The sequence below is a fragment of the Limulus polyphemus genome, unplaced genomic scaffold (genome assembly GCF_000517525.1).
Source record: "Limulus polyphemus unplaced genomic scaffold, Limulus_polyphemus-2.1.2 Scaffold1803, whole genome shotgun sequence".
Lineage (NCBI taxonomy): Eukaryota > Metazoa > Arthropoda > Merostomata > Xiphosura > Limulidae > Limulus > Limulus polyphemus.
The window spans coordinates 162,299-174,616 of record NW_013667413.1 but is presented as its reverse complement, the minus strand read 5'-3'; the positions used below and the strand labels follow the sequence as shown (position 1 = coordinate 174,616).

Sequence of the window (12,318 nt, the reverse complement as noted above, 5' to 3'; positions counted from 1 at the left end):
ATGATAGATAGGCAATATGCAAAAAGAAATAAAAGACACAAGAAAAACATTGCTTTACAAACCTTAAGATTTAATAAAAAATTTATATTTTGCAAATGAAAGCATTGTAATGTTTATTGATAATCTGCCAAATTTCGTTAATATTTGCTTACTAATTTAAAAGTTATAGCATGAAAACTATAGCAAGCACCAAATGGTTACGAGTTAATGGAATACCAAAGAAGTTAAAACTGAATGGTTAAATAAAATGGAACTTTCCAGTCCATAAAAGTATTTTTTTAAATTGAAATTCCATGACAAAAGGAAATATTTTTAATGCTGTTTAAAAACAATGTTTCCCTGCAAAGTTTAGAAATTACCTAAAAATGATGGAAACACTAGATCTAACTATCTCACAAACACTGTTATTTCGTGCAATTTAGTTATTGAAGCATATCCATTACGGAAAAAAAAGGTTAAATACTGCCACTCACTACTTCCTATAATTGCAATATGTTTTGGAATGATCAGTAACAGATAATTCTCATTTTGCTAGCTACAGTACAGTCTGAAATATACAACACACAACCTTTTCTTCTCATAAAGGAATCATCAATAGGATGAAATAAGATACTATTAAAGCTGCATATCTCTTGACCATGATTACAGCAAAGAAACTAATAAATCTTTTTTTTTTTTACAAATCATTTTGCTATGATAAAACCATGTATACTTAGCTATAAATCAGATGTTTCTAAACCTTACCATATGAAATGGATATTAAAACAAAATAACACTCTCAAACTAAACAGTTTATAACTACTAATGTACAATGCCTTGAATGTCTACCTGCAACTTAGCACAAATAGATAGAGGATTTTTCCTTTTTGGCTATTGACGAGTTAGAAGAAAATAAATATCTGGGATCAACTGACAGTATCTGTCAGTAACTTTGCAAAACTGAAACACAATCCTCATTCAATGCTTACTTTCTTACTATGTATAATGTCACTGAAAATCTGGCAACTGTGCAAATCAAATTAGTCAAAGTTTTGAACTTTTTCCAATTCAAATCTTATATTAAGTAATGTTTCTCATCTGCCTGCAGACTGCAATATCACATAAATGAAAGTTCTATACAATATTTGAAACAGTTATAATCAAAAATTGTTTGTTGAATTTAGCAGCAGTAGCATTATAAAAATCATGAAACTAAGGAAAAAAATTTCTTTGAGTCTATTTAAATGAATTAAGAAAATAAAAATGAAGAACTGAATGTGAAATTTCAAGAAACTGTTTCTTTTTTTTTTATTAACAAATAATGAAAGAGCTTAGCTGCAAAATACAGCTAACATATAGTTTAATAGGACACATGGTCATATAGAACTTACATTTCTTACAATAGGATCATTTCATTTATCAATTCTTAAAAATCACAACATGCAAAGTTTAACCTAAAACCACCTACTCTCAAATGTAATTTAAAAACAAATGTGAAAGACTTTCTGTAGTACTATTTTATGTAACTTTTTATTCTCTTACAATCTAAGGTTTTGAGAATTACAGAAAGTAATGTCATTTTGGGTATTAAGTTGTAGAAATTGGCAAGCAATTTTTTTATCCAGTGTAAGCTATACATATTGTTACGACAGCGGAAGTCATGTGATGCTGGGAGCATGGGAGTTTCTTGAATTATCGAGGAACCCCGCAAATGTTCGAGTGTTTGCTAAACACCCTCTTTTTTAGTATATTAGCCTGGCAAAGAAAGCCAGCAAGATAGATAGATAGATAATTAAAGAAGCTAACAGTAGTGATGTAAATAAGGTGTGTGAATCATAGCGTGTTTATAAAAATTATTAAGTTTAAAGTGACGAGGAACGTATTAACTGTGGAAATTCTGTGTATTGCAAAGTTTGTATTGAGAAAGAATAAAGTAGTTTTAATCAAGAAAGGACTTGTATCGCTGAAGTCGGAAAGAATTTCTACCTGAAATTAACAAACAAGCAGATACATAACAATACTATAACCATGCTAATTAAATTGGGAATACAAAAAATAAATTTCTCTGAATAAGGCAAAATGATAACCTTAGGTCAATTTCACACAGCATAGTTTCCTTAATTCTTAGGAGTGCGAGAGTTGAGTGTCATTGGTATCACTTGATTTTTCTTTTTCAGAGAGGAAATGCTTCAAATCATATGAAACTTTGTACAAACTTACAAAAAAAGATACAATTTGGTTTACTTTTTTTATCATTTTTTACATTGCAAAATTTCCATGATTTTGTTGTAAGACACAATCTTGAAAATATATTAACCTTCTCCTTATGGGCATTCTTTTCTGAATGTCATGAGGTATTTACCAAGTTACATTTAAAATTTAATTAAACTACTTTCTTATCATGGTGTACGAATAAACTTGGCATAAAGATGTAGCTAGTAATCCAAATTTTAATATTATACAAGTTTTAAGTTCTTAATTTTATAAGGCAGTATTAAAAACAAATCCTCAATTTCCCCTACCATAAGAATTGTGACATTTGCTCTATAGATATCCCATCTTCTCTAATTTATTTACCACTCCTCCAAGTACAAAATTTAACATAAATTACTCATTATAATGTTTTCATCACTTGGGTAAATCATAACTGTTATAGCTCTCAATCTTATTTGGTTTTAGAGCCATGAATTAGAAAATCAGACCCCTCTTGCCATGCCCACCTCTCACATCCCCTTTCATAAATTGCCAATTGTTTTCTGACATTTAATACTATATTATTTATAACCAACTGAAAGCCAAAGTTTTAATCTATCAAATAACATATTATATTACAATGTTCACACTTAATTCCCATGGGAAACACATCGACGAGCTTAACAGAATTTTTAAGAATTCTTGTCTTATAGATAGAAAGCCAGAAAAATGTTGATAGTTATAGAACACTGTCTGCTTTTTGCATGTTAATATTTTGTGTTCTTTAGTGCATTATTCAATAAAATAAAAAAGCAATTTAGTGTAGTAGTACCATTAGTATAAAAAAGTAGGATTAAGTTTCCCCAACAGTCAACAGCAACAACGACAAAAAAAAAGATGACGGCCGGAGTAAGTCCTATATTTCTTGTTTTTCATTTGTATCCTTTATAATTATAAAAGTAACTGAAATGTAATAATTACATACTTTTTAGGTAAGATTATGCAAAATAAATAATTATAATAATGGAAATTTTTCATGGAGGTTCGCTTGCAAGAAACTCGCAAGTTGCTTGTGCATTAAGTAATTTAATAAAATAACATGAGCTACATTTTTGCCAAGTGATTTTCAACTTTGTGGCAGGAATATTAGTTACACATGGTTCAAAGGGCAATAAAACAATAAAATTTAAGTATAAACTGTTATGCATTTTAAATGATTTAGGATAAACAAATATAATTTCATGTTACAATGTGAAGTAATTCTAGAAATCAAAAGATTTAATGATTACTGAAAGTTTGCAAAATTTCATGAAGATACAAAAAACATTTTAGAAGTTATAGTATGAAAACTCTAAAGGTCAACTTTTAGGTCAAAGCAAAAAAGTTAAAAATACTTTCATTTTACAGTTTGTATTGTTTGACAATTAATCAGAAAGTTTCATTTTATTTATATACACAGCCAGTTTCAACTTCATTGATATTAATTCTCAAATTTTTCTTGATACTTTATTTTGCTGATTGCAGTAGTTACCACTTCTGACTATAAACCTTAAAACATTTCAGAAAATAACAAATATTTATCAATGACTATGACCATTTCACGATTGTATCACCATTATCTATTTCAGGCTGGATAACAATTTTTACAAACCATATTCTTAGTCAATGTTCTTTTACTTTTTGAATAAAATAAACTTAACAACAGTATCCAATGAATAAGTGTTTGATCCATGAACACATTTTGCTGTTGTCTACCACTCTTATTAAACCTAACTAAACTTACCAGATGCCTCATCATAGAAGAAAATAGCTGTAGCTTTTAAGCAGATACAAATTAATATAAAAACATTTTTGGGAATGAAAAGAATGTCTAATAAAATTCCCAGATCTGTGGTTTATTCCTATTACCCTTTCCATGTTTGTCTTTCCAGAAGTTCTATTTACTTATTTTTCCACAAAACCATCACTTTACACACATTACCCTAACATAATTGTTCAGACAATTGTCAAAGGTCTGTAATATTAAAATCTCAAACAGAAAGGAAAATCATGAGAAAAACATAACATGACAAATTGTGTTATTAAGGGATGACAGTTTCTTAGCAAACATAAATAAACCTAAGCTGAAGAATGGGCAGTAAAATTAAAAAAAAACAAACTCCATTCTTTGCAAGACTCCTCACAACTACACAGATATACAAGTTGGAACTTTTTTTTTTTCCTTTGCAAATTACACTCAATAAATAATACAAAATAGCAATGCTAATTAAGAATACTTTTGAGTCAGACATTGTTGAAACAAAGCAGTCTTTTTTTTTAAATTAGTGAAATTCTTAATGCTATTCTTAACAGATACAGTTGGAATTACTAATTCGCTTATTCTAATTTTTTCACTAGATGTCAGTTTCATTCAACATCTGAAATTTCTACTAGAGTTACCTCCAACCTAACTTTTTCAATATGAATTTAACCAAAAAAAAACTGTCCAAAAGTTAACGTTTTTCTTACATTGAAAATGTATTTCTGATATGCACTTACTTCCTTCTCACACTATCTAGATTCTTATCTGCCCTCTAAGTATTGCTAAAACATTTTTGCAATCAGCACACCAGCCTTTATACCCCATCAGTTTCACATCACTTCTGAACATGTACATATCACGTATCATGTGACTACTCTCCATCATTGGTATTGTGCCACCTATACCAGTGCAGCTAGCTCCCTCTGCTATTCCTGCTCAATCCTCAATTTCAAGAATTGGCAGGTACCAAAATAAGAACACTGGCAGTGAGGAGGAAAGGTAGGAAGTGTGCATACATGAATACCTATCAGATATACATTTTCAGTGTATGAAAAACGTTAACCTTTGATACAGTCTTATCTTACAGAGATGGAGAGACCAGTGTAGGTGCACAAAAGTGAAAACATATGAAAAGCATCTGCCCAGAACAAATGGGTTTTCCCCTGGGAATAAAAACGAATCACTTGTGAGGCACTGCACTACTTCTGGAACAGATATACTCTTACACCCAGGAAGTAGGAAATGAAACCAAAATGGGTGGAAAAGGAAGTTACCTGCACAAGCGTAATATGATTTGGTAAGTGCAAGCTATAGTAACATATAAATGGAAAGAGCTATGTATATTCTCAACCTCGAATGGACAGATGAGGTTCCATAACTTGTCCTTAGCATTAAGAGGTTGAAGATGAAAAAAGCTGTAATAACAACATTGTGGCTAGGGCATGTGGACCATGTTATATATATATACCCAACAACCACAATCATAAGCAAACTATAAGAGTGTTCTATGTCAAGCAACTGGAATTACGAAGATGGCTTGAGCTTTCAGTCATAAATGGACAAACTCCCAAAACCACCATGGGAACAAGGAGTACAACAAACCGAATCTGGCATTATATGATGATGCCATGGACGTCTTGTTGTTGGTATTATGCAACCAGAATTAATGAGAGGCATCTACTGCATTCCACCGTAGGAACAGAGCGTTGTCCACTGAACTTGGCATTACGAGAAGGATCTCGTTTAGGCTGGACCTGCTCCAACTGATTAATTTATTATTCTGTTTATTGCTGTCCACATGAGAAAAAACATGGAAGGAGTGAAACCAGCTTTGCCCTCTTTTCACTGTGTGAATAATCATAAGTACGTGCTGTAAAATAAATTTATAAACTCACTCAAGCCTCCATGGTTCATCATGCAAGCAACTGGAAACTGGTAAGGACTCCCATGCACCAGTCAAAGAACAAGGTTGGGAAAAATGCGGTGGGAAGTCCGGACAAATGTCACACTGGAGACAGTGCAATGGGTGTTAGTTATTCCCTATTTTGAAAAGCAGACCTACTCCGATTTATTCTATCTAAGGGTCAACAGGGATGGGCAGAAATACCCTTCTGCTTTACTTAGGAAGTCCATGAGTGACGAACTGCCATAAATTGAAATTGAGAGATATCTAGTACATATACACACACACACCACTGGGCAAGTGAACAGTGGTCTTATAGAAACATCCCATCTCTACTGTGAGCATTATATAACAACTCTAAACTAGTGGGAGTTTGATGCAAAGCAAACCTGAACAGGCAACACTCGCCACAGAGTGGGATCTCTATAGCAGTGATTAAAGCTAGGGTTGGTGAAATGAAAGGAAGTGATAAAGACTTACCCCAGTCAAACGGGAATGGATGTGTGAAGAAATTCTACAGGAGGAAGAAGATATCCACCAGAGGAAGATACAACCAGACCGTGCAAATAATGAGCAACAAAGGTATTGGGAGTTGTCTACATTCCAGTCTAAACAATTTCCTCCAAAGGGATATGTTATGAATTTAATGAGAAGAAACGTTGTGGAGACGGCAATTTTCCATGGACAAATTCAAGTACATCAGCCTAATGAGTTGACAAACCCAAGCAAGGGGGAGAAGGAAATAGTTCTTGAGAGAGAGATGGTACAAAGAACACACAGACAAAGGTTCATGGAGGAAGTATGACTCCAAAGGAGAGGAACAAGAGGGGAAATAACAGGGGATGTCAAAACCTGGAGAAACTGAAGGTGCTCGACAAAACTGCCCAACAGCTAGACACGGTCGAAGTAGACAAGCCTTTGTCAAAATGCCACGTGAAGAATAAGGAAAGGGAGGAACAGAAGGGTGGGAATGGCAGAAACCACGTCTATGAGACCAAAAGCGGAAGGTATAACATTGTCTGTGGTAAATGGGCATGGAAGAAGGTCTAATGGATCGGGAAAGGAAAGATGCAACATGAGAGTCAAGTTCCTGGGCTGAGACAATGGCCTTACAAAAGCCATGTGTGAAGAAAGGGTGTGTGACATCTGGATGAACAATGTCTGTCCAGGTTGACAGAATAGGGACCGAGACAGAAGTAAGATTGTAAAAGTAAAGGTTAGAGCAGTAGGAACGATGGTTATGCTGGCCAGAACAGAGCCACCTGGAGGACAAGACACAGATCGGTGTGGAATAAAGATAGAACTCTGGAGAGGAGTTGAACAGGAGGGTAAGCATAGATGTTAACTCTTTCAACATGGGCCTGATCCCTGGGACTGACCTTGTAGCCGTTATAGTTTCATGCTATAACTTTTAAATTAGTAAGAAAGTGTTAACAAATGTTATTGCTTTCCATAGGAGCAAAAAAATGTGGTCTGGACTGTGAAGGGGAAGAAGCAAGTAGGAGGCAGTCATCCATAAAAAAAAGTGTTGAAGTTACTCTAAATGGCAAGTTCCTAAACTGGAAAACTCAACTTAGAACAAGAATTTACTATTGACGAACTGGGCACTGGGAGGAAGAACTCTGAATTGTAGGTAACAAGGAGAAAATGAAGTTTCTAGCATCATGAACATAGGAAAAATAGCCAATGCAAAGCCCAATCCTACAAAAAGGAAAGAAAAAAAAACATCAGAAATTTAACAAAATAAAAGTAACTAAGTCCTACACTGACTAAAATTAGGATGAGAAGGCACGTAGTTAACAATTAGGAAAAAAATGAATTATTCAAATAGAGCAACAAAGTATATTTTACTAGTAATAATGATATGTAACATACAAACTAACTAAAACATGCCTAGTCAACAAAGTACTTTTAAATATAAGAAAACAAACCATCTAAATTTATCTAGTCCACAAAGTATGTAACAATAATGAACACACATGAATAATCAATATCTAACATTGAATTCCTTTAAATTTACCTAGACAACAAAGGACAAAAGAAGAAGTCTTACACTGACAAAAATTAGGATAAAGCACATAGTTAACAAGGACAAAAAAACAATTACTCAAATAGAACAATGAAACAGATGTCACTAGTCATAATGATATGGAACTTACAAACAATCTAAACATATATAGTTAAAGTATTTATTAATAACAAATTAACGAACCTCTGAAATTTATAGTCTACAAAGTATGTAGTATTAATGAATGTGCAAAACAATAATCATTATCTAACTTAAAATTCACCTAAAGTAACTTAGAAGGCAAAGGACACATAGTTATCTAACTTACCAAAGTCCAAGCACCGATGATGTGAAATGCGTAATTCTCCCTTGTGTAAATGAGGGCAAAGCCACACAAAGGGTTTCTGAGCCACGCTTACCATCAGTATATCAATCATGAAATTTACATGTTAAAAACTTACCACAAATCCCCTGGAAGAACTAGAAGCAAAATGAAGAAAGGAGAAAAACAATTCTCCATCAAGTGAATGACATGGCAGCACAGCAACTGGAACTGAAGAGGTGTAGTGTGACAGACCAAAATAAAGAAAAAAGAGAGTCCAACTTGTCTTCTCATTGAATGTATTCATCATCAGAAACATTGTCACATTGAAAAATGAGTCAAAATCGCTGGCCGATCATACGAATCTAGCTCCCTCCGAATTAAGGCCTGTACCTCCTCTGCAGATAAAGTCGAATCCAATTCCTGAGAAGTCTTACCAGTAGCTTTTTTTTTTACTTTAACAGGAATTTTCGTAGTCGACACATTGATGGCAAACTCATACTAAGATCTCCTATAACTTCGAAACAAAAAATAAATGCACAAAAATTTTAAACAAGTGAATGCAAACTCAGTAAAATAAGGATGTTGGAGAAAATTTGAAATGGCAAAGAAGTACATTTATAAACAGTAACCATATGCAAACAAAAAACATCTAAACAATGCAGTGCCAATTGAGAAAGTCAGGATTGAGCAAGAATGGCAGAGGGAGCTAGCTGTGATGGTATAGGTGGGGAGTAGTCACATAATATGTAAATGTTCAGAAATAACGCAAAACTGATGGGGTATAAAGACTGGTGCACTGATTGCAAATATTTTTTTAGCAGTGCCTAAAGGGCAGACAAGGATTGAGATAGTGTTGTGTGAGATGAGGTAAGTAAATATTTGAATAATAAAATTTAACTTTTAATATAAGAAGGCATCTTCTATTATTTCAACATTAAGATTTACTCACCTCCAATGTGGGCATCTCTACTCGTAAATTCAATAGTACCATCATGAGCTTTACGAAGGTCTTCCTTATACTCTTTATGTATACCACAACTAGTGTTATATCTACAAGCTAATCCATAATCCACAAGATACACCTGTGATAAGAAAATGTACTTGTAAGAAAACATTTATATTCTTAGACACATGAATGGTCTTTACAAAATGCCCTTTTGATAAAATATTCATACAAGATAAATCTTCTCAGATAGTGACTGAACTTTCATTACCCCCCCCCCCAAAAAAAACTTACATCATGTATAATAGTTAAATGAACTGCCTAAACATCATGTTAGTGCAGCCTATATCACGTGTAAAGTTTAGTATACTCTAATCCCTCATAGTGATGGGTCACGACGAGACACACACATTCAGCATGTAATGCTGTTTGAATACAAGATGGGAACCAACACCTCTGTAGCCTCAAAGAATATTGAAGAAATTTATGAAAATGTTTTGAATGTTCGTAGGGGCTGATATGTTAGAATTGATATTGATGTTCTGAAGATGCATGTTGAGTCTAACCCAAGGCAACACACTCGTGAAATGGCCATGAAATTGCATGTCTCTCATGAAACAATATGTAAACATCTAAGGAATATGAGAAAACTCCATAAAGAACGTGTTTGAGTGCCTTATGAACTCTCCGATGATCATCGTTTCCAATGTGTAAACAATGCTTCGTTTCTTCTGGCACGTAATGCATGTTGACCATTTTTAGACAGAATTGTCACTGGTGATAAAAAAATGGATTATCTATGCGAATATTAAATGCACCAAAAACAATGGCCTAGTCCTACACAAAAACCACTTCTGACCCAAAAACCTGGACATAATCCACAGAAAGTGATGCTTTGCATTTGGTGGGACATCAAAGAAGTAACTCATTTCAAACTCCTCAATCTACAGTGAATTGTCAATGCAAAGATCTGTAGTCAGCAACTGGAACATTTAAATCAAGCCCTTCCCTCATCAATTGTAAAGGTGTTCTTCTTCATGACAATGCATGTTTGATGCAACACAAGATTATGGAGTCGGGTTGGGAAGTTCTCCCCCACCAACCATATTCTCCAGATGTGGCGCCATCATATTACCATCTTTTTCTTTCGCTGCAACACCATCTTAATGGGAAAACGCATGTAAATATGGAAGGTGTTAATAAGGATATCAACATGTTTTTTGCTTTAAAGCCATGTGATTCCTTTAATCAGGGCATTAACAACCTGATTGTAAGATGGAAAAGCATCATTGATAAAAATGGAGACTATTTCATTTAATAAATGTTTAATATACAAGTTGTTCAGGTTTTTTCATTTAAAAAAAAAGTGACATTAATTTCTTGATGACCTAATACATAAATACATTTTAGACAACAATTAACTCTTTAAATGGATATATCTGAACACTAGTAAACCATACCTTATAAATACAAATATATCATACTTTAATGCTATGATTATCAACATGGGCACATTTAATTATGCACCCATTGTTTTTGCACAATATTATTATTCACTAAAATGAGCAAATTTTGGTCCAATGCTCTATAATAATTAAACATTCGTCATTATTTTATTTTCTACACACAAATATACTATGGGAGCCAATAATAATAATAATAAATAAAAAAAAACAACAAAAAAAACAGACATAAATAATGCTGTACACATGCATACGTTTGATATCTTTGTAACAGAAGGGTTAAAGAAATTATACTATTCCACAGAAGATTATGAAATAAAAACAGTCATTCTGCTTCTAAATCCTCTTATTCAATCTCGTGCAACCAAAATAATATCAAGAATTCAAAACTTAAGAGATTTATTAATTATTAATCTCTGCTAAAAAAATATAATTGAAAAATCAGAAAATGTTACACATCTAATTTAAAAACAAAAACCATTCATAGTTATCTATTTAATATATGGCACCACAAATTTTAAACAAGGTATTCTTGCAATAATTAAACATGATACTATCTTCCAGGGTTTTGAGTCTATTTTACTTCACCATGAAGGAATCTAAATTGATTTAGGTATGTGAATAATGTTATGACATTTCATTAAATTCTTTATTCATTATTATATAGCAGACCAACTGTTTAATGATTGTGTGTATATATATACACATACACACACATACATACAAACAGGATACTGTAAATTCCTAAGCTTTACCCTGTAAATGTTTTCCTGAATGGAAACCTGTGCATTGGAATAAAAACTATTAAAAGCACAGTGATATTTTATGCCATCAACATATAATCTTGTACAAAGTACCAGAAAATAAATTTTGTTAAATTAAGAACGTTGCTAAATTAAGACAAACATGACCTAATAATACTGTAAGGTGCCACGTGTCTAGCTCCTAAAAACTTGAAAGAACTTTCAGATGTTACCTGATTTTCTCTGCCCTTTCCAAATCCTAGAAGCAGATTAGACCCCTTAACATCAGCATGAATATATCCAAAACTATGTATATATTCTAAGATGTCCAGCTATTCAGTATGGAAAGTAGTAAAAAAAAAAAGGGTCAAAATTTTATTTCTTATAAAATACAAGCAAATGTTACAAAACTGCACAAATATTTGTAATAAAAGTAACACCGGGAAAAACAATAATTACTACAAATAAACATACTGAAATGTATTTAGAAATTCAAATTCTATCAAAGACAAATTGAAAAAGTATGCATCAAATTAATCTCATGTTTAATACAACTTTAACTCAGTATGTATTACACATAAATTTTCAACAAAATTGAAAATGAGGTACAGTACCTTCTTCTAGCAGACAACAAAACATCTAAATGCTTATATAAATATTGGTGTGAAACATTACAAATTATACAACTTTTAGGCAGTCAAATATTTTACTTGGCATTACAATCAGTGAAGAATCAGAACATTACATTTAATTTTATTTTCTTGGATATAAAATTATTCTTGCATCTCAAGAGCAACAATACAAAAGATTATGCAAAAAATAAATGATTCTAAAACAATATACAAGTACAAAATACTGATTTTCAAATATACACCTGGAAAAAAGTTAAGCACCCCCAAATATTTTTCAGGATTGCTTATTGAAAATAAGGTTTAATTTTCATGATGTTGAGCAATGTTC

The 12,318-nt window shown here is 32.6% G+C and overlaps 1 protein-coding gene across 5 annotated transcripts in view; it reads right to left on the bottom strand.

The window, feature by feature from the left end:
* LOC106464988 (serine/threonine-protein kinase VRK1-like) overlaps window positions 1-12,318 on the bottom strand; it is a 69,862-nt gene that overhangs the window by 13,643 nt on the left and 43,901 nt on the right. For all 5 annotated transcript variants that reach the window (XM_022392810.1, XM_013925178.2, XM_022392811.1 and 2 more), the window contains exons 7-8: window positions 11,592-11,690; window positions 9,159-9,291 (exon numbers count right to left, since the gene is read on the bottom strand). In XM_022392810.1, the coding sequence (XP_022248518.1) occupies window positions 9,159-9,291; window positions 11,592-11,690 (232 nt within the window). The remainder of the gene's footprint in view (window positions 1-9,158; window positions 9,292-11,591; window positions 11,691-12,318) is intronic.